This window comes from Thermobia domestica, chromosome 16, assembly GCF_964235325.1.
Source record: "Thermobia domestica chromosome 16, izTheDome1.hap1.1, whole genome shotgun sequence".
NCBI classification, from domain to species: Eukaryota; Metazoa; Arthropoda; class Insecta; order Zygentoma; family Lepismatidae; genus Thermobia; species Thermobia domestica.
Window position 1 is genome coordinate 141,861,479 of NC_137469.1, and position 26,779 is coordinate 141,888,257.

General features: G+C 36.6%; 1 protein-coding gene across 1 annotated transcript in view; it reads right to left on the reverse strand.

The window, feature by feature from the left end:
- Positions 1–26,779, reverse strand: part of LOC145672638 (putative maltase-glucoamylase 2) — a 246,467-nt gene that overhangs the window by 35,164 nt on the left and 184,524 nt on the right. Inside the window, 1 exon segment of the mRNA XM_081741799.1 lies at positions 12,299–12,440. Within this exon segment, the coding sequence (XP_081597925.1) occupies positions 12,299–12,440 (142 nt within the window).

Sequence of the window (26,779 nt, forward strand, 5' to 3'; positions counted from 1 at the left end):
CTAATATATGAATAATAAAATATTTTAGTAAGAAATGATGGTAATTTAAACATATTAAAGCAATTGATATACAAAGCAATTGATGGTTACATTTGAAGTACTTCAAGAAGAGTGTTAACATTGATATCGAAGATATAACCAGATATAACTTTCTGCTATCAATTACAACAGTATATACTTTGACATGAATTTTGTATGTCCTGTAAATTATGTCTGTCCAAAGAAAGATCAAAGAAATTGGACATTTACAGTTTATACGAACACTTCACTGTAATGAATATTCTGTACCCTATATCGATTAATTAATCAGAGTTTAATGTCTTTAGTCAGCATAGATGTTACATAAAACGTATGTTATTGTTTCGTGATATATTGTTCAGATATATATATATATATATATATATATAAAATGTTTAGATATATTGTTCAAATAATTGAACCACTCTTCGAAAATACAGAGGGAAAATTACAATTTGTCCCCGGTGCGGCTGCCCATGAGCATTAGCCACGTGCTCATAAAGAAGTACTATTCATTAGGTTAGGATTTCTTAACTTGAGGATCGCGTCCCCTAAGGGGGTCAGGAACATTTGCGGAAGAGATAAATATAATTAGAATCTAATACAGTAAAACATTTTTAAATAGTATTTCGAATTTTGTTCTGATAAGCACATTTTATTTTTATACATACTGTTAAGAACACACACAAAAAAAAAAATAGATCTACCAAACATTTTCAATAGGTGCAGAGTTGTTTAAAAATCAATTTAAATGATAGGTACGATATGAAACTAATGAGGACTACGTATTGAAATACCAGAAAAATGAAAATGCAACAAAATCTGCAAATGAAAATAAAATTAAAATTGAAATCTAATGAGATACCTGAGCATGGCGTGATTTCACTAGTGCGGCTATCTCCGGTTCAGTCTTTGTGACGCACACTACCAAGTCATCTAAAATACTCAATAACTTTTTTTAACAACTGTCCAATTTTTTAAGACCAAATTAGAAATCACGATTTTTTATTAATTTTTGAATATATCTCCTGTCAAATGATGCCCCCTCTGCACAACACACTCATCTAGGCGGCGTTGGAAACTTTCCATAACTCGTATTCCCTGCGACATTGCCGACGGTAGTTCTGATGCAATTCTTCAACTCAGGAACAGTGGCACAACGTGTTCGGAACACTTCTTGCTCCAGATAGTCCCAAAGGAAAAAGTCTGCACATGAAAGATGAGGTGAGCGAGGCAGCAAGGAAATGTCATCAAAACTGGAAATTACTCTACCTGGAAATGTCCGTCGCAAGAAATCCATGCAAATATGGCTGTATGCGAGGTCGCTCCGTATTATTGAAACCATAATTGTTCCACATCCACATCGACCATACCTAATTGGGGAAGAACGAAGTCTTGCAGCATCTTTAGGTAACGTTCACTGGTGACAGTTACAGCCACACCGCTGTCATCCTCAAAGAAGTAAGGGCCAATAATCCCAAAGGAAGCAACTCCACACCACACTGTGACACGAGAACTGTGCAAGGGCTTGATGTGCAGTTCATGCGGGTTTACATCACTCCAATGACGCATATTCTGTTTATTCACTGAACCACATAACTCGAAATGAACTTCATCTGACATCTGCAACATTTGTGGATTTTGGCGAAGGAGATCACGCATGATTAAGCAGAATGTTTCTCGTGAAACCCAATCGCGAGGCCTAATTTCCTGAACAATCTGCAGCTTATATAGGTGAAAATGGAGATCTTCGTGCAATATTCTCCTGAATGAGCGATCGGACATATGCACAGTTTGATGAGCAAATCTTTATGGGCTACGCAATATTGCAGCACGAACATTTTCCACGGCTTCTGGTGTCCCCACAGTTCTTTCACTTCTTCCCGGTTTGCCATTGCAAACAGAACCTGTTGTTCGAAATGCATGTACCCATTTCAAAATGGTCCGTTCATCTGGAACTTTCCCATGACTTCTCAAGTTGAAATGTTGCCGAAATAGACGCTGGGTAGCAATAACAGAGTTGTTATTCTTGAAATAACTTTCAACAGCAAAGGCGCGATGTTGTGCACTCCACCGCTCCATATCACTGTCACACTCGAAATGGCAGTTCATAAGTACACGAATGCGGCACAAGCTGGTGCGCATTCATGCAGTACGTCATTGTACTACGCAAGTCAAATTACGCTATGAACGCTGCCTCACTCTGCATATCAAAAATCCCACACAAGCTTATTAAAAAACAGAAATTATAAGCGAGTCGCTGGAAAGAGAATGTCATAAAATGAGGTCGTGATAGGAATTAGGTTGAAAACTACTTTTCTATGTGGTCAGAAATCAACAAAATACGTTAACAAAAAGCCTGCGAGATTATAAAAAAAAATTCGCCCGCGAAAGGGGTATTGTAGATTTCCACAGAAGTAAAAATTGCTTATCTCCTTTCAATGACTTTCTGAAAGACACCTTTCGACCAATTGCCTTAAAGCATTAAGACGGGGTCACTAAGCCAATTGAGGAGAAGATCTTTATATATATCCATTTATATATATAATAAGCACAATCATGACAAATAATGACTGAAAGAAAGATTACCAAAAAAACAGAAGTGGGAGAGGAGGTTCAATATGCAACGAACATTCAAGATGCGGATGCCTCTTGTCAGAAGGAAGATCCAGGTCCGAATTTGGACACATCTAGCAAGCCAAATGAAGCGCAATGTTCATATTGCCATAAGGGTTTTCTAAGCCAACGAGGTCTAGCCATACATACTAGTAGATGCCACCGCGAATCACTCAAGAAAAGTCTATCTTCCTCCAATGCGAAAACTGCCATTACCTATATTTCAAATATATTAACACACGAAGCGATTGATGAAAATTCAACGGACTCAACAGCTAAAATTGGCGAACTGTTAATTTTTTTAAAGTCCCACATTCCCACACTCCGACAAGTTCCCCGAGGCGCCAGACCAGCTATGGCTCACTTCTTAAGTGAAGTTCTACAAAAGGTCACGAATAATAATAGTATTGATGCTTGGCTAGATCTTTTAATCTTCCCTTATGTGATTCTCTGTATTCTTCCATATACCGAAAAAGTTACCAACCTCACCTCATGGGTGAAGCAAAGACTACGAAACTGGTCGGATAAGCATCGAGAAGCTTTGTCAGCCGAATTCATTAAATTATACAAAGTTCGTGATTTGTGAAAATCCACATCAATCCACAGCAAGAACATTGAAAATAAACTATCGGATGGTGATGTTAGAGGAGCAGTAAGACTATTAACATCTGAAGACTCGATAGCAACTCCAGATAATTCATTGTTAGAAGCACTCAGAGCAAAACATCCAGCTCACTCACATTTATTAGTCATCCCCGAATCTCCAGAGGCATCAGCATCAGCCACTAAAGTATCATCAACTGAATTATTGAAAGCAATTAAATCTTTTCCTTCTGGATCCGCCGGTGGAATGGATAGCCTCAGAGCTTCAATTCTAAAAGATTTAGTTCTATCACACGATTATGAATCTAGAGACCAGCTTATCAATGTTATCAGAGAACTGTTACACTTCATTATATCGGAAAATGTACCTACAACAATGAGACCGATATTCTTCGGTGCGTCGTTACTTACCCTTAGGAAAAAAAAGCAGAGTCATTCGGCCAATAGCCGTGGGCAATGTTTGGAGACGATTGTCGGCCAAAATAATCTGCTACAAGATGCGCGAATCACTAATCAACATACTATATCCACACCAACTAGGAGTCTGTGTCCCATTTGGGGCGGAAGCAGCAGTACATGCAGCCCGCACATATTATTCAACTTAGCACACCCAAGTGAAATCATTTTTAAAAATCGATTTCAGAAATGCCTTCAATGAATTAAATCGAGATTCCATGTTCCTATCTGTTAAAAAGAATTTTCCAGCATATTTTGCGTACATCTCTCAATGCTATTATCAACCAAGCAACCTATATATAGGAGATAACACCTATCACAGCGAGATGTTCAACAAGGTGATCCGTTAGGTCCAGCACTGTTTGCTATGACTCTCCAACCAATTGTTAATAATATAAACGCAGAGCTGAATGTCTGGTATTTGGATGATGGAACAATAGCTGGAAATACAGACGTAATACTACAAACATTAGACAACATTCGTACACATGCATCATCAATTGGCTTATCGCTAAATTGCTCCAAATGCGAAGTAGGATTCCTCGGTGCTACAGAAGAACAAAGTAAAAGCCTCTAAGATATCTTTAATAAATCAGCGCCTGGTATTCAGCTCCTTACACCAACTAATGCAGAGCTTTTAGGTTCAGCTATCTCAACAGAGGCACGGAGCAAAATGTTACTAGACAAAACCTCCAAACTAGATTTTTTTGTCACGACTTTCCAAGCTTTCAGCCCATTCTGCTTTTTATCTGTTAAGGGCTTCATTTGGAATGCCGAGATTATTTTATTTCCTCCGATGCTCTCCATCTTGGAAGGAAGATGCCCTATTGGAAAAGTATGACGATACTCTTAAAACTGGTCTGGAATCCATTCTCAATTGTTCTCTTAATAACAACTCTTGGATACAAGCTTCTTTACCAGTCAAAAATGGAGGCCTTGGAATCCGTCGCGCCACAGATATGGCTATTCCGTCTTTTTTAGCGTCTTTCTACGGTGCAAGTCAAATAGTTAGTTCTCTTCTTCAATGTGATAACGATGAAACCACCAATCCAGATGTGATGGACTGCATAGCTAAATGGACAAACTTAGTTGAGTTAGACCGTAACAATCGTAACAATCAGTCGGCTTGGAACGAGCCCATCGTTAATTGCCATGCAGCTTCTTTATTGCCGACCACAAATAACATCGAAGATAAAGCCAGACTTTTAGCGGTCATGTCCCCACAAAACGGAGCATGGCTTCAAGCTCTACCATCACCATCTCTGGCCCTACACATATCCAATGAGAGTTTTCGAGTATCAGTTGCACTACGGTTGGGAGCAGATATATGTGAACCACACCACTGCCCCATTTGTAACACCTTTGTAGATAAAAAAGGATTACACGGTTTGTCGTGCAAAAGCAGCGCAGGCAGACACCCACGTCATTCAAGTGTAAATGATATAATACTAAGAGCATTAATATCAGCAGGGGTCCCAGCAGTGAGGGAACCGATTGGATGCAGCCGATCTGACGGAAAAAGACCCTATGGTATGACATTAGTACCTTGGAAGAAAGGAAAGGCATTGATTTGGGACTTCACATGTTCAGACACCTATGCCCCCTCCAACCTACAATATGCCCCAGTACAAGCTGGACTCGTAGCTGCTCGAAGAGCGAAAGAAAAAAAGGAATAAATATAGCAATCTACTCGATAACTGTTACTTTGTCGCAATAGCAATTGAGTCTAGCGGTTCCTGGGATGAAGAAGGCCTCAAATTTATAAAAGAAATCGGCCACCGTCTATCAATTAAATCAGGAGATAATCGAGCAAAAAGTTTCCTGATTCAACGCATAAGCTAGGCCATTCAACGTGGAGACGTGTCCGCTATAATGGGAACGTTACCCACTAGTAAACAGCTAGAAAAAGTATTTCTTCTGTAATTGCGGAGAAGGGAGGTTAGGAGCAAAAACAGACATCATTGGTGCATCAATTTATGTAGCAACCGAGCAAGGAGTATGGAGAGACAGCTCACAGTCCATAAGTTTATATGAAAAATTACGGCATGAATGCTGTACCGTACGTCAAGACAGTGACATAACATGACAGGCTGGAGCCTCTGAAAGCAGAAGATTTAGTATTACCTGCCGTACATCATGGGAACAAAGTACCGAAGAATAGATATTTACTGTTTCATTTTAAATTTTCATTATAACAGTTTTTTTTTAATAATGTAAATTAGTTTAAATAACTTTTCTCGGTATATCAAATTTTGTAAGATTGTTATACATTGTTTCCCACATAATCGAATCGTAGGTCTTTCTCAAGTTAATAAATAATATATATATATATATATATCTTATATATAAAAGAGAACGCACAAATCCTTTGTTCCCTCATCACGCTAATACGGCTGAACCAATTTCTTTCATTTTTGGGGGGTTATTAGGATTTGGACCCTAGATGGTTTTTATCATATCACTTTAATTTTTAATTACCAGTGTCTTGAGATAATTGACCATTCAAGTGTCCATAACGTACAAATCCTTTGTTAGTTCATCATAGGTAAAAATAAACGTATTTATATGCAACCCGCATGACCGTGTCACTCGGCGGGTTAACATAAATGACAGGCGATATAATGTTAACATTTACTGCAATCTACTATGGTTTTTATCATATCACTTGAAAGCGAAAAAGTAAAAATTATCTAAGTAACAAAGTTTATTGCGTTCCGGGGTGACCGCAGCGAAGCGGGGCGGGTTAACATAAATGACAGGCGATATAATGTTAACATTTACTGCAATCTTCTATGGTTTTTATCATATCACTTGAAAGCGAAAAAGTAAAAATTATCTAAGTAACAAAGTTTATTGCGTTCCGGGGTGACCGCAGCGAAGCGGGGTGAACGCTGCTAGTATATATATATATATATATATATATATATATATATATAACGTTAAGATAAAATGGAAATGCTGTGAGAAAAACTGGATATGAAGTATCTGAAGAGGAGACCCAAATATAATGCGAATTAAAATTATGAATAAAAAGTAGTATACAAAAACAGAAAAATATGTAGGGCCCGGATTTATATCCACTAAAAACCTGACGCACACATAAAAGTATTCAACGAAAAGTTTGAAAATTTTGCATAAGAAACAGTCCTTTCATTTCAGATTCCCTTGTTCATAATGTTTACTGTGCGCAGATTGAATTTCCAAAGAACACATCTAAAGATGTTTCAAGATTTTCTAATGTCAAACATTATCCATTGTTTGCTAAATTAATACATAGGCCAGAAATTATTTTCCATCATTCACTGCTTTAATGAAAAAAGCAACAATTACGGTTCCATTTAGATATGGTGTACAAATTCTAGAATAATATACAATACGAGCTTATACACATTTACAGTATATACAGACGCTATGATTAATTTTCAAGGATCAGATATTAGACAAACGTGATTGATGTAGCATTTGGCAATTTATGAACGTTGTCAGTACACTCCTTAATCATCATCATCATCATAGGTATTCTGCCTTTATTGGCAGGTCACTTGCCGCAGCTGAGAAGCTTCCATGCTCCACGGTCCTCCGCTAACTTCTTCCTCTTCGCGTATGATCTTTCTGTTTTTATATCATCCATTAATTTGTAGTCTCCGTGATACAATCTCTTTTTAGGCAATGTCCTAATCAGCTTCTCTTCCCCTTCCTAATAATATCTAAAAGTGTTCTTTTCTCATCCGTTTTCTGCTCGACCAACTAATTCTTTCCATTCTTCTCCACACTCACATTTCGAAGGCGTCCAGTCGATTTTCATCACCTTTACGTAATGTCCACGTTTCCGCCCCATGCAGTACAACACTCCACCCGAAGCATTTTATGAGTCTTTTTCTCAACTCTTTATTCAAGGTCCCACAAAACAGACTTTCCTTCCTCCTAAAGGCTTCTTTCGTCATTCCTATTCTTGCTTTTATTTCACGTTCGCACTTCATGTTATTACTAAGAATACTACCCAAATATCGAAAAGAATTCACTTGTTCTATTTTCTCCCCTCCTACTTTTATATTTGAAAAAGACCCCTTCGTTCCAATCACCAGGGCTTTTGTCTTTCTAATATTTATTTTCATCCCATATTCTTCAAAGCACTTTCTCATTTTTTCTAAAATTTTATTGATTTTCTTTTCAGAATCTGCAACAAGCGCCATATCGTCTGCAAATCTTATGCATTTAATCATTCTAACTCCTACCGAAATGCCATCATCATCATGTAAACTCTTTTTCAATATCTCTTCTAGAGAGACATTAAATAGTGTTGGCGAGAGGCAGCATGATTGTCGAACTCCCCTTCCAATTACACTCTCTTTCGTCAGTTCTTCCCCTATCCTAACACTTACTTGTTGGTTCATGTATAAATTTTTTATGAGTCTTGTATCTTTCCATTCCAACCCTATCTTCGTTAGAACTCCCAACAACAATTCCCAATTCACGCGGTCAAAAACCTTTTCTAGATCAATAAATACAACATACACCTCTTTCCCTTTATCTATAAATCTTTCACCGATCGCCCTTAATAATCCAATTGCATCTCTTGTGCCCTTGCCTCTTCTGAACCCAAACTGCTCCTCCTCAACATCTTTATTTGTTCTTTCATATAACCTTCTGTTCAGTATTCGGAGCAGAATTTTAGGTGAATGAGATATGAGACTAATTGATCTATAGTCCTCATATCTCTTTGGGTTCGATTTCTTAGCCATCGGTATCATGATCGTTTTCAGAAAGTCTTTTGGCCATTCTCCTGTTTCAAATATTTCATTGCATAGTCGGAACGATTCTTTCTTTCCCTTGTCTCCTATATTTTTAATGAATTCGATTGGTGTGTTATCTATTCCGGTTGCCTTTCCATTCCTAATCTCGGAAATACCCTTTTCAAACTCATCCCTAAGAATACTAAATTCTTTATCATCCTCGCCTACTTCATTTTCTACTTCAACATTTAGGCTGCACGGTTTACCCCCTGCTCTCACATAAGTCTTCTACGTATTCTTTCCACCTTCCTATGACCTCATTTATCTCGCTGACTACCTTCCCATTCTTATTTTCTACTGCCGTCATAATACCCCCTTGTTTCCTCCGAAATTCCATAGATTTCACCTCCTTGTACATTTCCTCATATTTCCCAACTCTTTCTAATCCTTCTATGTCCTCGCATTTTCTTCTGTAAAACTCTTCCGTCGCTCTGTCTGTTTCTCTTCGTAATTCATTATTTAACTTTATGTACATCTTTCTGCCCTCTTCTGTATCAACCGGTTTCCTCATCTTCCTCTCCCTCATTTTCTGCAACATCTGCTCTGTATCCCATGGTTTCTTAGCAGTTTTGTGTTCGCGGTAACCTACTGCTTCTTCTGCAGCCTGCTGTAAGCAACGTTTAATATGTTCCCACCGTGCGATACTACCTGCACCTATTCTTTCCTCGTTTGAACATTTTTCTTCGAATTTTTTAACGAAAAGATTTCTTATTTCTTCGTTTTTCAACTTTTCAGTATTCAACACTTTGTTACCTACTTTTCTTGTGCCTAAATTTTTCAGTTGAATATCTACTTCGGCCAGCACAACATTATGATCAGAGAAAATATCAGCCCCGTGAAGGGTCTTCGCGTTCTTTAAGCTAATCCGATACCTATCCTGAATCAAAACATAGTCTATCTGATATCTTCCACCGTCTATTGGTGATTTCCATGTATACCTTCTTCTCTTGTGCTGATTAAACCAAGTATTCCCAATTACTAATGAATTCTCTCTACAGAAATTCACCAGCCCCTCTCTCCTTTAATTTCTTTCGCCTAAACCATATTTGCCTTGCGATACTACCTTGCTGTCTTTTCCCACAACTGCATTGAAATCTCCCATTAGAATTATGCATGCACCCTTCTTTTCCCTATCTATAATTTCTTCTATTTTCTCATAATTTTCCTCTACTTCTTCATTTGCGTTAGAAGTCGTTGGTACATATATCTGTATCACCACTAGATCCTTCGTTTTCCCTTTAAGTCTTAACAACATAACTCTATCATCAATAAATTCTACTTTCACTACAATCTCCTTTAAGCGCTTTCCAAGAGATATTCCTACACCATTATGACCGCCCTTTTCATACCTGAGTAAAACATTCTAAATCCCTTGCTGTTCAATACCCCATTACATTCCCATCTAACTTCACAAACGACTACCAAATCTAAATTATTTTGTTTCATTTCTTCTTTAAGATTTTCTAATTTTCCTCCCTGTAACATAGTACGTACGTTCCATGTCCCTATCCTAAACCTTTGTTCTTCCTTGTCTTTCTTTCTCTGTTTTCTCCCCATTATTACTTTCTCGTCCAATAGTTCTTCCCAAGCCATCACCCTCCCGGAGATCCGAATGGGGGGATATTTTACCTCCGGAACTACATTTTGACCTGCGAAAGACCATTGTTCATATGTTTTCTTTTTGTTGCCAGCAAAACTAGGGAAAATAGAGTGGTGGTTTCCCGTTGCCTTCCACCCCGCAATATCCCAGCCGTTAAAGTCACTCTGACCACGCCTGGTACTAATGTTCAAGTTGCCGTACCAATCTCTATGATTTCAGTCAACTTGGCTACTGGAGAACTGCTGCCTCCTCCCAGAACACTCTTCGTCTGGCTTCTCCATTTAGACCAATTCGGTAGGGGTGGCCCTTCTGGTAGTGAACTATCACCGACACAGCTCTAAGTTTCACTGTACCACGCAATCCTCCCCATCCGACACATAAGTGTCTTTGTGAAGGTGGTGTTTATCCGGGAGGGTACACTCCTTAAGGTACCCCTAATATTCAGTCTGTGTATGGTGGTGTGGACATGTGACCGTAACGAGGGTTCTTTTGTTTGATAGATTGTTGCAAAATGCGTTCAGTACACTCTAATTCTCACCAACGAAACAAGATTTAAAGAAATTAAAATACTTTTATTTTCAACATGTTATTTTATGAGGACGTGGTCATCTCGATAAATCTGCCCACTAAGATACTGGTTCAAGTGTGGAAACAAGTGGAAGTGGGTTGGGAGTAAGTCGGGTGAATAGGGGTATAAGCCTCTGATTCATCTGTATTTTGGGAACCATTGCAAAACCGGACTTGTGGACGACCGCATTTTCCTGATGCAGCAATACGCCACGTGCCTTGCTTTATTGCAGCCCATCTTAAAGTCATATTGACATAAAATCAGCGTAATAATGGTTCATAATTTTAATTCCATGTTGCAGGTCATCCCGTAGCAGTATATTCAAAATTTGCCTTAACATGTCAGTCTGCTTCTTTCCTAATTACCATTCACGCTTGGCGGAGCCATCGTACCAAAACTTTTTTCATAAACAAATAATTGCTTAGAATGTTATGAGCTGTGTTGACAATCGGGCAAATACCTTGTGGTAACTAATGTGTCTGCCATTAACACTTGAATGATCTTCTCAGTGTTTTCCTCGGTGGTCATTGTTAGTGGTGGCCTACTGCATAGGAACCCTTGTATGATTATCTACCACGGCTGAACCCACAGCTCCATCTCCACTTGTTGGATATGATGTACAAACTCATATAATGTTTATAACAAGCCTTTTGGCTGTATCTTTTTTTTTTAATTGCAAGCACTTTATGATAGCACGGACCTCAATATTTTCCATTTTGAACACATTCTTACAGATACTCTACGACCAAGACATTTAAAGCTAAAAAATCTTACATCTCGGTATAAAATTATTATATTATCTTCTACATGTATTAAAATCGTTTTTCTACATGAGGGGGAAGGGACTGAATATTCGAGCATGTAGAATCTTACTCGTCGAAAAGAGTATCCATACGATAGGAAAAGTACTTCCTTAAGGAATGTCCAACAAAACTACACAAAACTACCGTTACAAATGCCCTTAGAATATGTACCAACTTTTAAAATATGCATTTGCGTATGAGCACATGCATTTAAAAAAAACTCCAGACTCCAGTAATAAGTCTTCATTTCACAGATAGTCACTTGTAGAGGTCAGTACATATTTCCCTTATTGTCATTGTAAGGACTAGCTATTCTGAACGTCTTGTTTCTCATCTTGAGATCATAGAATGAAAACTTTCGCTGAAAGCACATACAATCTTACTTTCATTTAGAGTGGAGTAGATGTTACAGGACAGCATTATAAGATAGCAGTAGTTCTAATATTCGTCTAGTAAAAGTAATTACCTGAGGTTTGAAGATATTGTATTAATAATTCAATCATTAAAATGCGCAAAGAATAAGATAGGCACGTTTGTTAAGCTGAAAAAGTTAAAGTTAAATAATTTCTTTTGTAACATGATTTGTAATCTAAGGCTCAAAAGTACCTCCTAAAATATTGATTGGTTATCGGTTCCAATAACACAAGACACGTAATACTTAAATGTGGGTCCCTCTACTCCTTGGGAGTATAGAATTACATGATAATGGTTATATAAGAATTTGTTTCGTTTACAAATAAGTAAATTAATTAACTTTTGAGCTATTTACTTTTCACAGAGCTATTACTACAATTATGTTGCTATTAACAGTTATTACAGTTGTATGGGTATGGCTACTTACCGAAATGTTGGTCCAGTGGCACTCCAACCATACAGATTATGAACATCATAATGACGATAATTGCACTTAGTTCCTTGACATACGAACATGCAAATTGTTTTATTTCCAAGTGGAGTTACCAATCCTGGAGAATACGTAGCTTCTGAAATAGATATTAAGCAATTAAAGAGCTTCTTGACATTAGTACATGATCACCAGATAGTAAAAACACCAGGTTAAATACATCTATATTATCCAAAAGGTCTTGCGATCTTGGAGATTAAAGCTCAGAATACATTGATAGTGATTTAGAAGTAATTTTATGAAGTCAAATAAAGTAATGTTATGAAACAGTTTGTTAGAAGATCTGCTCTTTTCTGGCAACGCTATAGTTTATTCTCTATTGAACTTGTGGTATAAAAGGTAACACATACATGTAAAATCTACAACGAACTTTAAATTGTAGAATACCACAATATTTCAACTTGCAGATTCTTTTTCCATTTACAAATACGTTCTTTCTTTTACTACTATTAACCACATATATTGGTCTATTTTTGATGAATTGTTTTCATAATAGATTTACATACTTTCATATTATTCTCTTAAATGTGGTGTAATCTTCATAAATCTTAAAATAATCTTCTTTGCTTTGGAAACACTTCCTTTCTACGATTTTTCAGATATGCATTCGTTACTTTACAATGATCAAATTACAATTTTCTTTGGCATGATTTTCGTTTCTGCCAGTTTGAAGTGCTACAGTTACAAACTCAGGCATATCAAATTGTCTTGAATTAAGTTGTGTTGTTACATTGAACTCGAATGATGATCCAGTTATAGAATTTTGAATGCATTGATACATGTAAAAGAACTATGTGATTTTTTGATTCTTTAAATATATTCAACTTCATCTTACTCCCTTAATTAGATTCATATTTAGGGGCAGAACGTGACATATTGCGATTTTCTTAAAACGTCGATTTACGTTGTTGAAACAGAAATAAAAGTACAATTTTCCAAGCAACGTTTTCCTTTTGCAACTGGCAACTCTAATTAATACTTATTTCCGTTTGAAGTTCATAGCTGGTTGTAGTTGTAGGATGTGGAACATTCAGCATCCTGTTAAAATATCAGAAATCCTCACTTCGGTGTTTTTGTGGAATACGTACGCTAGAAGAGTTTACAATTTTAAAAATGGTGAATAAAAATGGGAGGGTAAAAGATCGCGCAAGTGAAGGTTTGTAAGTAACGTAAGTGATATCCAAACTTTAATGTTAAATTTTGTAATTCATGCATTGCATGCAAAGAGAAATATACTTACGAAACACATACGGCCTTACGCAGAGTCGTTCTGACGCGTGATTATTGTCATACTAAAGAGTTCGATTAACACATGTTTCCTACAGTAGTCAGGCTTTTAGTATGACGCTAATCATACGCCAAAACGACTCTGCATAAAACGGATAAAGTTGGCAGGACATAAACGTAACAAAGACAGTTAAATTAGGACCAATCAGTGCAAAGCGACAAATTATATTGGAAGATTTTACAAATGCGCAGTAGGCTAAAGTGGAAAAGATTAAGTTCATAAATGAGACTACCGAGATACTGCTGAAGTAATATATCCATAGAAAAGTTGATCGCCCTGCATTTCATGCGAGGTTGATGAAGTACATACCCGTAAAAGACTTGTAAAAGAAGAAAGAAGTAATTTGTTGTTAGGAATTGCATAAAGAATAACTTCATTGTCCTAAGTAGTATTATTGTTTATCATATATTGGGCCTGTATTAGAGTGTGTATTAGAGCTTGTAAATTAATTTATTTAGCGACGAAGTGCGAAATTTCATATCTCAAAATGCGACAAAATACGAAATTTTTAATTTCAAATGCGAAATGTTTAATTTCAAATTACGAAAAACTCCTGCCTCTATTTATATTCCACTATAGGCATTCGTATGTTTCTATTATTTGTTGTTATGTTTCCACTATGAAGCTCGCTTGTTCCTCTGTTGCCCCTGTTTATTTATATGAAACATCATTAATATTATTAGCAGTTGTAAATGTAATTTTAATCCTACTTTCCACTATTCCATATTATTAATTTAAAAATTAATATTAATCTTAATGGAAATAAAACTGAAAAAATATTTTTCAAACCAAGTTTATCATGCTTGAAAACCAGCTTGTTTCAAATATATAGATACATTGAGTCGTATATGTTTTCAAAGTTCTAACTATTCTTATAGTTATTCCTGGTAGTTAAATCTTATCTATAACAAGATCATGCTCTCGAATTTTTAGCTGTGAGAAGAAGAATTGAAAGAAATTATCTACAAGTTTTATTGTGACATTTGCGTAGAATGTTCTCCCAGATTCAGAATCTACAACCTCAAGTCTCATATAACACTATCCTCCAAAACGGGTGAATAAATCCACTTCCCACATCAAAATAAAATTCAATATCTTTAGTAAGACTATCTGTGGCTTTGGATTGATTATATTAACAGGAGAAACACTGACCAAAGCTTAATACCCTCTTTATTTTAAATTATAATTTGTAACGGTTTCGGATATCTAACATATCCACTTCAGACACTATCGACAATAATCTCGACAGATTATTGTCGATAGTATCTGAAGTAGGATATGTTAGATATCCGAAACCGTTAAAAACTACAATTTAAAATAAAGTGGGTTCCAAGTTTTTGTCAGTGTTTCTTTTGTCAATATATTTCTAATGGGCTCAGTTAAATTATTAAATGCTCTTTTTCCTGTAAAACGTTATAACTCAACCTTCAATACTATCCATTTATTATAGAAAAATCTTGTTTACAAAGTATGGTTGTAGTTGCTCTATTACTATCAATCAAATTATCACTCTACCTGTTATTTTTATCGTAATTTCATATTTGTTACAAGAAAAATAAAGTATAGGAATAGTTCTGCACAATTCTGTGTTTAAACTTTGCGTGAGTTGTAAATGATTCTATAAACCCTTTTTCCTCCTGTGACCTATGTGCATCACTTTTAACAAACATTCCATCATCTACATTACAATGAATATTGATTATGTTGAAAAAGTGAAATTTTGGTAGTTTGTTAACAATACGTACATATTATTTTCTAGCACTTTTCGATACTGAAAACCAAGAACTGTATCAATATTTCCAATTGATTGGTCCTCGTCTTCACTGTCTGTTTCTGTCTCTTTATTTATCAAATGATTTTCTGATAGTGTTATGTTTATAGATTGAGATTGTAAGTAATCACTCTAATCTTTTAAACTATATCGACCTTTTGAAACAAAATATTTAAATTTATTTATTTATTCTAATGTTATGAGGTTAAATATGTAGTATAGAGACACATCAAAACTCGTTATTGCTATTATATACTTCATAGTGAAGTCTAATTTTCCATATGTTTCAACATTCAATTTAAATACTCTGTTCATCTATTATATAAAAAATGATGGAGAGTTCATTTTACCTAAAGACATTCAAGACAGAAAGCAGTAAACTTAACAGAATACATTCTTCGAAAATTATAATACAGCTGAACACGATAAAGAAGAAATTACGATTTCTTAAATACGATAGCATAATTTATTCGTTTTGCTATCTACAACAACAGGTTTTATTAATGTTGTTTCTTGTCACTGTTTAGTCGATTATATCACCATCTTCAGCTACTGGAAACGCAGTTATAACAGGTTTACCATCTAAGCACAATATTGTCTAGAAATTAATATTAAAAAAATTATGAATTTTATTAACTCATCTAAAGAACAATTTAGAGATGATCATTACATTAAACGGAGATATGGATGAAGAGTAAATTAAAAATCTTGTAACTAAAATTAAAGAAATACTCAAAACATTTTCTCTATAATAAAAGTAATTTTAAGTAATCTATTAACAGAAATGTAGAAGAAATGATTAAAGAAAAATCAAACGATAAATGAAGAACTAGTACCTGACGATATACAATGGTTCACTAAAGGCTCATCTGACTGTGGTACACTTTATATTATTCAATTTTAAAGAATTTACCTCCGTAGTTTTAACGTTAATGCAGGTAGATTGATTAGCTAATAATTACTTTTATACATATTTCAAAAGCACGAATCAACCTAAATATCAACAATTACAACAGCGATTTAAAGAAGCAGAATTAGAATTTAAAGATGAAGTAGCAACACTTTTATCCAGTAATGAGCTCTTATTCCAAATGATGAACGTAAACATTATCCTATACTCTGTTTGATGATTTTACATTAGAAAAGCAAAATACTGTAATATTGTGTTAAGAGTGTTGAAGCAAACAGCATGCAGTAATATCTTTTTTCCAAAGTACGATTTTGAGACATTTGCTCAAGAATATTCTTGGATATTTACGCTTTGATATGAAGGAAATCCGATGATACAGAATAAAAGAAGACAAGTTTGATGACATATCCAAACTTTAAAACCCACTTTATTTTAAATTATAATTTGTAACTGTTTCGGATATCTAGCATATCCTTCTTCAGACACTATCGAAAATAAATGAAAATACAGACATTTTATTGCATCAACCGTTTTAAAATTGTTTTAAAACATATTTTCTTTACAACGATTATATTTTGTCTTCAATCAATGAATCCCATTAACAATAATTTATGTTCTATTATTTCTTCAGCATATATTCTGAACAACTGTTTAACATTAATCCTGTTCATGTATGCAATACGATACTTACACAAATTATATAATTTTTCCATAACAACAACAAAGGAATCTACATGAATTGAAAAACATTCCAATGAACATAGGACTAAATACTGTATGTATATCTATCGCGTGAATAGCAACTAAGGAACCAGACACGAACAATTTTACACACAGAACACACTTTGCATTAAGTCCGCTGGCAAAACCACAAAATATTACATTCCTTCAACAGTGCACAATTTACATTTTACAGAATATCAAATTATAATTATTCACTGATACACGTTATTGTGATAAGCCTCGCAACAGCATTCTCAAACCTTCGCCGAGATTACAGACGAAGGATCTCCTCCAGTTCCTTACCAGAGGGTAGCGTTCCCAAAACTGATGCAACGTTCCCTCTTTGTACTGCCATACTGATGCGTTGCAGTAGAAAAGAGGTTGCTCTAGCGTCTCCTGACGATAAATAAACGCGGTGACCAACTTTTTTTGTAAAGTTAAGGCCTTCGGGACCCCATGAACCACCCGATTCGATAGCTATAGCGACAAAATGATATTTGTCGAGTAAATTGCTATACTTCCTGCGCTTTTCTGTTTCCCGGCGAGCAGCCACGTTGCCAGCTTGTGCTGAGGAAAAATGTAGAATTGAAGGGGCGAAGGTGTCGGAACAAGTAAAATCCCATAGAAGTGCTTTTCCATTCTTCCACGGTATTAGGGTCATATCATCTGGCCTCTTGCCGTCTGCACGACTGCATCCCAACGGTTCACATAAAGAAGGAACGCCTGCTGAAATTAGTGCCCTCATGATAATGTCGTTGACGCTGGAGTGGCGTGAACGTCTGCCTGCACTGTTGGCACAGGAGAGTCCATGAAGGCCCTTCTTGTCTACGACACTTTTACAGGCAGGACATCTGTGTTGCTCGCAAACATCTGCACCCAAACGCAGTGCAATGGCAATTCGAAAACTGTCATTGGGAAGATGTAATCGTAAAGAAGGTGACGGGATAGCATGGAGCCAAGCGCCTGCTTCTGGAGATGATGTAGCTAGAAGTCTGGCCTTATCTTCTGGGTTATCGGATGACTGAAGTAGAGCTGAAAAGTGATGATTTATAAGAGGATAGTCCCAAGAGGATTGAGTCCTCTCTTAACAAGGTCAGGGGATCTAATCCCACTATAGATGACCATTTAGCAATGCTACCGTTGACATCCGAATCTGATACTAGACTAAGATCTTGTTGGAGAATGATCTCGATCAATGGCTTAGCGCCATAGAATGAAGACAGAAAGGATGAAATAGCCAGATCCATGGCGCGACGAATGCCGAAACCTCCGTGGTTAAAAGGAAGGGACGCCTGCAACCAAGAGTTATTGTTGAGTGAACAATTCAGTATAGATTCTACACCGGTTTTCAAGGTGTTGTCATAGCATTCCAGATCAGCATCCCGCCAAGAAGGAGCACAGCGATGAAAGTATAGCAGCCTTGGCATGGACAATGAGGCACGTAGTAGGTAAAAGGCAGAGTGAGCTGAAATCAAGGAAAGACCTGTAAAGAAGATTCTAAATTAGAAATTTTGTCTTTATATATTGTTCGTCTTGCCTCATTAGATAATGCTGCTCCTAATAAGCTGGCGTCATCTGTCGAAATTCTTTGAATCCCAGGCGCGGCTTTGTCAAACAGCTTAAATAGGTTATTAGACTGCTCATTGGAGACTCCGAGAAAGCTGACCTCACATTTGGAGAAATTCATTTGCAATCCGATCTCCTTAGCCCGTCTACGGATCATTTCTAATGTCTCTAGTACTGTATCCTTGTCTCCAGCTATAGTCCCGTCATCCAAATACCATATGTTCAGTTATGTATTGATACTATTAACGATGGATTGTAAAGTTAGTGCGAACAAACCAGGGCCAAGAGGGTCGCCTTGTTGTACGCCACGCTGAGAGAAGATTACTTCATCTCCTAAGTATAAGTTGCTCGGTTGCGAGTAGCACTGATGTACGTATCGATAAATTGATGGAAAACTGTTTTTTACCTGTATGAGCATAGAGTCACGATTCAACTCGTTAAATGCGTTTCTGAAGTCTATTTTCAGAAACACTTTCTCCTGCTGGTGTGGAAAAGAGTAGTACATACGAGCAGCGTGGACTGCTGCTTCTGCTCCATGTGAGACGCAAACTCCCAGTTGGTTTTGGATAGAAAATGTGTTAGAGGTTCTCTAATTCTATGGCAAATGATTTTGGCTGATAATCTCCTTCACACATTGCCTATTGCGATAGGACGAATGCCGCCACTTTTCTTACTCAAAGCTATTAGTGATGCTCCAAACAAAATAGGTCTAATTTCCGTGGGCATATCACCGGAAATAATCAGTTGGAGAAAATCGCAGATGGTGTTAGTCAGGTGGTTTTTAGTTTTGCAGTCTTGGGAGAGTAGGAGGTCCTTTAATATTGAAGGACAGAGACTGTCCATACCTCCTGATGACCCGGAAGGAAATAATTTAAATGCCTTCGTAAACTCGTCAGCTGATACTCTAGGCACTACAATACTGGGCTCAATGAGATCGGGAGGTTCAAAAGAGTGGCTGTGAGCCGGATGTTTCTATTTTAATGCTTCTAATACAGATCCATTTGGAGAAGCTATAGTATCTTCTGAGATGAGAAGCCGTACTGCGTTGCGGACATCACTATCTACTAATTTGTTATCGACATTCTTAATGTTAAAAGTGGAATTTACTGGTCGTCGAGCTTTGAAGGATTTTTTACTGTGGTTAGGAAGGGCTTCGCAACGAGAATCAGACCAACATCGCACTCTTTGTTTAACCCATGATGTTAAATTATTCACTTTGTCAGCTTTTGATGGCACGCACAGTGTAACGTAAGGGAAAAAGAAGAGATCCATCCAAGCTTCTGAGTCGTTTTTACGTACAATCTGTTGCAATACCTCGCACAGAGAGTCTGCCACTGTAGCTCTAGCCCCTCGAGGTACCCTGCGCAACATTGGAATAGAAGATTTTAATCTTGCTAGAAGCTTATTGCATTTGGAGATCAAAATTTTTCTTGGGTGATCGACATTATCAGTGGATGATTGCGACTTACGTGAAAGCGAGCATGATTTGGTTTTATTGATATCATAATGGCACCTGCTATTGTGAATTGCTAAGTCTTTTAAACTAACACACAATTTGTTGCAAAGCTTACAGGTAGTCTCGTTAGGCCTGTTTGAAAAATCAATGCTCATATTTAATGCGGTATCATTTTAGGTTTGATTTCTTTGTTTAAATTTTGATCCTGATGCGTTGCTTACATGCGAGAAATCTGCATTAATGGCCCTGCAGTCTTTGTTGATATCATCACTAATAGCAGTGAAAGGATTACTGGTATCATTAGAAGAGTCACGATCATCTTCCATAGTTATTATAAAATTTTAAATTTGAATTTTAATTTTAAATTACACCCAACTACATTGTTGGAAATGTAATATTGTTTGAGAAATAACGACCATTAATTGAAAATATCAATTTGAAAATAGCAAATTTTCAGTCAATCATCTGAACCACTGAAGCGATTCGAAAACAGATTTCACCAAAAGTCCCATCAAAACTTCAATCACACTTCCCTTCATAACAAAGAGCACAAAACCTCACTTCACCTACACTAAACGAAGAGAATCCGAACTCTGTTGTAAGTTTACCGAAAACTGTATGCTCTATTACGTGCGCCTAAAGAATCTTTGTATTTATGAACAATTATTTCCAAAAAAGTTACGGTGTTGATTTACTTAATAAATGGCAAGTACACAAGACAAGTTTGGTATTAAATTTTGGGTTCAGCAGGTTTGGACACGAAATACTTTCTCAATGGACTTTCTTATCTTCAGAAGGACAACGAACACCCACAAAATGAATGATTATTGGAACGTGTGGTTCTAAGGTTACTATATCCGTTTCTTAACAAGGGAAGAAACGTTACTATCGAACTTTTTTCGTCGCTGAGTCTAGCAAAGAAATTTCAGAGTAAGAAAAGTAGCATTGTTGGTACAATAAAAAATCTAGGCGTAAAATATGTGTTGAAATAAAAAGTACCAAATAAAATCTATGGTCAACAAAGAATTTGCAACATGTGGATATTAGTCTAACAGTTTGCCAACGGTTTACCAGGGCAAACCTAACAAAAATGTGATACCACTGAGCTCTCCACACCCTGACGTTAAGATTGTATCAGATGCTAAGGAGAAACCAGAGAATCTTACTTATTACAACGCCAAATATTGTGTCGATATTTTAGAGCAACTGGCTCGAATATACTCTGTATAACCAGATTCAAGAAGGTGGCCAATGTATGCTTCATTCAATACATTGGATTTAGTTGGAATAAAGAGCTTGGTAGTGTACACAATTGTAACAGGAAAAAATGTGTTGAAGAAAATTTCATAATGATTTGGCAATTGAACTGTACAACAAGGAAAGTACCAATGAAAGAGCAGTTACAGGACCCCCTTCCGGCGCACCGTCCGTGAAGAAACCTCGACGCCAGTGTTACATTCCAAAGTGTACCAACAAATCTAATGAACGTGCTAATTGAAAGAAACGAATTTAAGGTAAGTGTATGGTAAAAGTATTATAATATTTATTTGAACTGTGAAGAATAGGTAAACATCAGGTGTGTTCCAAACTGTTACATTTCCTTCTATTTGTGTATTTTAAAATTACTCAATATAATCACGTGAGAGGTTGTCAATTTTCGGTACAATTTGTAACGGATATAATATGGCTTGTGTGTTTATTAGAAAGATAAAAGTGTTATTATAGTGGGAAATTTCCATGCATCAGGTAAATAAATGTTGGAAAGCAACTATAATAAAATATGTTGCTTGAAGCATTATGGACTTTTAATAATGCTTGAGTTCAAAATGTCCACTACCGTCATTCTAGGTATATAAAAACTACCGCTGCTCTTTTGTTAATGAATTTGATGTAGTTTTTTAAATAATAAGGACACAAAAAACAAACACCAAAGGTTCGAAAGGTAGGAAATATAATGACCTTATATACCTTTTATTGGATGAACGTTATTCGCATATGAAGTCTCCATAAACTGGTCAATGAATTAAACAATACACAGTATTCCCAAAGGAATAAATACGAGTAAATGATGTTAGGATATTAATAGATAGATAATTGTTAATGATGGAAAAGAAAAGGCTGGTAATAATAATTTGAAAACCTGAAGTAAATTTTCCTCTAAGTACCATTTTTTGAAGTTTCGAGTTATAAACGGAATGATTGTCTATGGACCAAGCCACTTTAAGTATATTGGGATCTAAGTGCCAAACCTGTGTGTACTAGTCCCGATCATTGCCAATAGAGTGCATAAGGTGTATGACCACAGTACAAATTCTCGAGGAAAAACATCATTATCTTAGAACTGTTCAAATGGCACTTAGATCTTAATTTACTTCAGGTCTTTATTTATACAATGAGAAAGTGGGTATTATGGACATAAACATTTCTAAACTCTCACAATTTATTCCTAACGATCCGAAGGTATAGTTATTTAATAAAGATATTGAACACATTACCATGAAGATTTGGAATAATAAGAGGTATAGTGAAGTCTAACTATTAAAATTTTAAACATGAAAGGAATGTCTGAGGTACATATTATTAGCTACGAAGTTTGCGTACATTTTTACCAAGTTACAAGTAAAATTAGAAAGAGGAAATAAAGACATTAATCCATCATACGAGACTTTGAAGAAACATGATATATACTAGAGAGATTATAAAGATAAGAATCCAAGACAAAGATTTAGAAAATAAACATGGGAAGAATATTTTCTAAAGACACATCGCTAATTACAGAAAAAATACAAATTTAGGATCTGTATTAGTGACGAAAACATAAGTAAATTTGATAAAGATTGGCTTCATGATAAAGTCAAGAAAATCAACTAATCTACAGGACTGAATTTGACTTTAAAAGCAGCAAAATGAAAAATATCAAGAGTTCACCAGAAGAGTATGTTAGTGCTTTTATTTTTACAATATGGCTATTCTCGCAACATTAGAAGATGTAGGTACTTTAGCAGCAGCATCAACACCCATTGCTAAAGCTATAAGTAGTGCGAAAAAGAATAAACAAGAATTAGAAGAACTAAAAAGTCATAACTTAGCCATGGAAGCATAACAAGGCAGAGCTAGAAATTAAAAAAAAAATCATTAACCAATTACGACGTAAGAAGTTGTTGAAAGAACTAAAGATAAAGTATTTTGAGAGGAGTATTTATGAGGTGAATTACACATAAAAACTAAAACTCGACAGTGTGGTGTCTAAACTTAGATAAATCTGAAAATATTGGAACACATAGGATACGTTATTGCAAAGATAAAAATGTTAATTACTTATATTATTCTTATCGAGATATTCCAACTAAATTACTAATACAATATCTTCAAATCAAGAACGGTAAACGTATACAAGATTATAATTCACTCATATGTCCACATCTTTGTGCTAAAGTTTTAAAATTAATGAGTGAGAATTATTCTTGAAGTGATGTGATATATGAATTAATAACATGAATAGCTACAAGAGCTTTTATGGATAAGTATTCATAACAGAACTTCACTAGTTTTTATTATATAAATGTTATCCATATATAATGAGATCAAAAGATATTTTAAGAAAAATACTGTTAATTCAACTCAAAGGTATAATTGTTACCATATTGCATGCATGTTCTCGATACAGACATAAATGGCAAAAACAATAAACAAAAAGTAGTTTATGTATGACACTTTGACTGTATATACAGGGTTTGTCCGGAAAGTAATAAGACTGATTTTATTCCGCCATGCCTGTACTTCGGAGCGTGCGCGCACCGACTGGATCCGGTAGAGGGCGTTAATAGCTAACGAACGAGCGGCTGGTCAGTTGTCTCCGAGGACAAGGAGAGTCAGGACATGCTTTTTCGCGCGCCGTGTTTCTATGAGTGGTGCAAGCCGAAAATGCAACGTTCGTTAGAGCAGAGGTACGCGATTAAATTCTGTGTTAATCTCGGTAAATCTGCGACAGAGACGTTTGATATGATCAAGCAGGCTTACCCAGATGATGCTTTAGCAAGAAGTGGTGTGTTTTGGTGGCACAAGGCCCTTTCGGAGGGCCGGGAAGAGGTCGCCGATGAAGACCGTGCTGGAAGACCTTCGACTTCCACAAACACCAACAATGTGACTCGTTTGCGCGAAGTTTTGAACTCAGACCGTATTCGTTTAAGTATTCGTTTAATTGCCCAGATGTTAAATTAACCAAAAACTGTGGTTCATGAAATTGTGACGGAGCATTTGAACATGCGCAAGGTGTGCGCGAAGATTGTCCCAAAAGTGCTCACTGACGACCAGAAATTGCGTCGAGTGGAATTGTGCCAAGAAAATTTGAACATGTGTGAAAGTGACCCCCAATTTTTGAGTAACGTAATCACAGGTGACGAATCATGGATCTTTGAGTATGATCCCGAGATAAAGAGGCAATCTTCCGAGTGGCACACGCCGACGTCTCCTCGCCCAAAAAAGGGCAGAATGAGCAAATCAAAAGTGAAAACGATGCTCATTGTCTTTTTTGACATCAAAGGCATTGTCCATCATGAATTTGTTCCTCCTGGACAAACCGTCAACGCCAAGTTTTACGTGGATGTGCTCAAGAGACTCAAACGAAGGGTCAATCGGGTCCGACCAGACATCGGAGCCGACTGGAAGCTGCACCACGACAACGCCCCGGCTCACACCGCCTTTCTTGTGAACACCTACCTGACCAAGGCCGGCATCCCAACGCTTCCGCAGCCGCCCTACAGCCCAGATGTGCCCCCCGGACTTCTTTTTCTTTTCTCGCCTGAAACGCCCGATGAAAGGTAAGCATTTTGAAACGACAGAGGAGATCCAAGCAGCTTGCACCGCGGCTCTCAAGGCTATTCCGGCGAATGATTTCCGTGACGCCTTCAATGCTTGGAAATCGCGCTGGCAGCGCTGCATCGACGTAGAAGGAGCCTATTTTGAAAGTTTTTAAAGAATTGTAACGATTGGCTCAATAATTTTTTTTTAAAAATCGACTCAGTCCTATTACTTTCCGGACAAACCCTGTAAAAAAGATGATCATAAGTTATTTCCAAAAATGACATTAGCAGTCTTCATTGCATATGTATTAGTTGTACTTGTGAAAATATATTCATGAATATCTTTGTAGTATGTGTTATTTTTTAAACTATTTTAACCCAGTAGATGAAACAGTAAGAGCTAGGGAGATACAAAAGTAGTAGAAAAATGATCGATCTGGGCCATAATAGGATAACATAGAACATAAGAGAACAACTCACAAGCCCCTGGGAAAATGACCACCGTACACCGTGAGCCCACGGTCTTTTACGACCTCCATTTTAGGGGTGAATTTATTCCCTTTTATGAGCACTTTTTAAGGGGTGTATTCGTTCTCTTTTACGACCTCCATTTTAGGGGTGAACTCGTTCCCTTTTATGAGCATATTTTCCAACCCCTATTCGAACATAGCAGAACAGATTCGTTCCCATTTATGAACACTCTTTCAGGGGTGAACTCGTTTTCTTTTATGAGCACATTTTAAGGGGTGAACTCGATCCCTTTTTCAACCCCTATTTTAACATAGCAGATATCACAGCTAATAAAAGAACATGGTTTATTTCCCAACATAGCAGAGACTACGTAACACACAACATCCTCCATTTTAGGGGTGTATTCGTTTTTCAACCCCTATTTGAACATAGCGCATCAGACAGAGTCAGGGGTGAACTCGTTCTCTTTTATGAACACATTTTTTTAATCCCTTAGCATCAGACTACATAGCACATCAGACAGAGACTACGAAACATAGCAGGGGTGAACATAACGAACATAGCAGAGAATAGGGGTGGACTCGATTACGAACACACAGCAGTTGAACATAGCACAGCTAATAAAAGAGCATGGCTTATTTTCCAACCCCTATTTTAACATAGCAGAAATTACACTGAGACTATGAACACACAGCATTTTAGGGTGGACTCGTTCTCTTTTATGAGCATATTTTCCAACCCCTACGAACACATAGCAGAGGTGTATTCGTTTTCAAACCCTTAGCATAAGACTATGTAACATAAGAGTTACGAACACATAGCAGAGCAGATAATAAACACAACATCCTCCATTTTAGGGGTATCTCGTTCTCTTTTCCAACCCCTATTTGAACATAGTAGAAATTACATAAAACTAAGACAATAATGAGGGTGTATTCGTTCCACCGAAGATTAAACATAGTCCATTTTAAAGGGTGATCTCGTTCTCCAACCCCTATTTTAACATAGCATAGAATACACTGAGACTATGAACATACAGCAGAACAGATAATACATAGCACAGCTAATAAAAGAACATGGCTTATTTTCCAGCAACACATAGCAGACATAAGACTACGGGGGGTGTACTCGTTCTCATTTTTCAACCCTTATTTGAACATAACAGATAATACATTCGAACCCTATAGCAAAGATTCTTTTAAGGAGTGAACTTGTTCTAACCTATATTTGAACATGGCAGAGATTATTTAAAGATTGTAGAGGAATGCGAAACTTCCGTGTTTTGTTATCAGTTACATAATAACTTCCGTCATATGTAGATAATTCTCATTACGTCATTCATCCGGATTTTAAAAACATTGAACTAGTTTTCTCTTTAACAGACAATACGGTCATACAACGATAGGAATCTCTGAACGTAATGCAATCAAT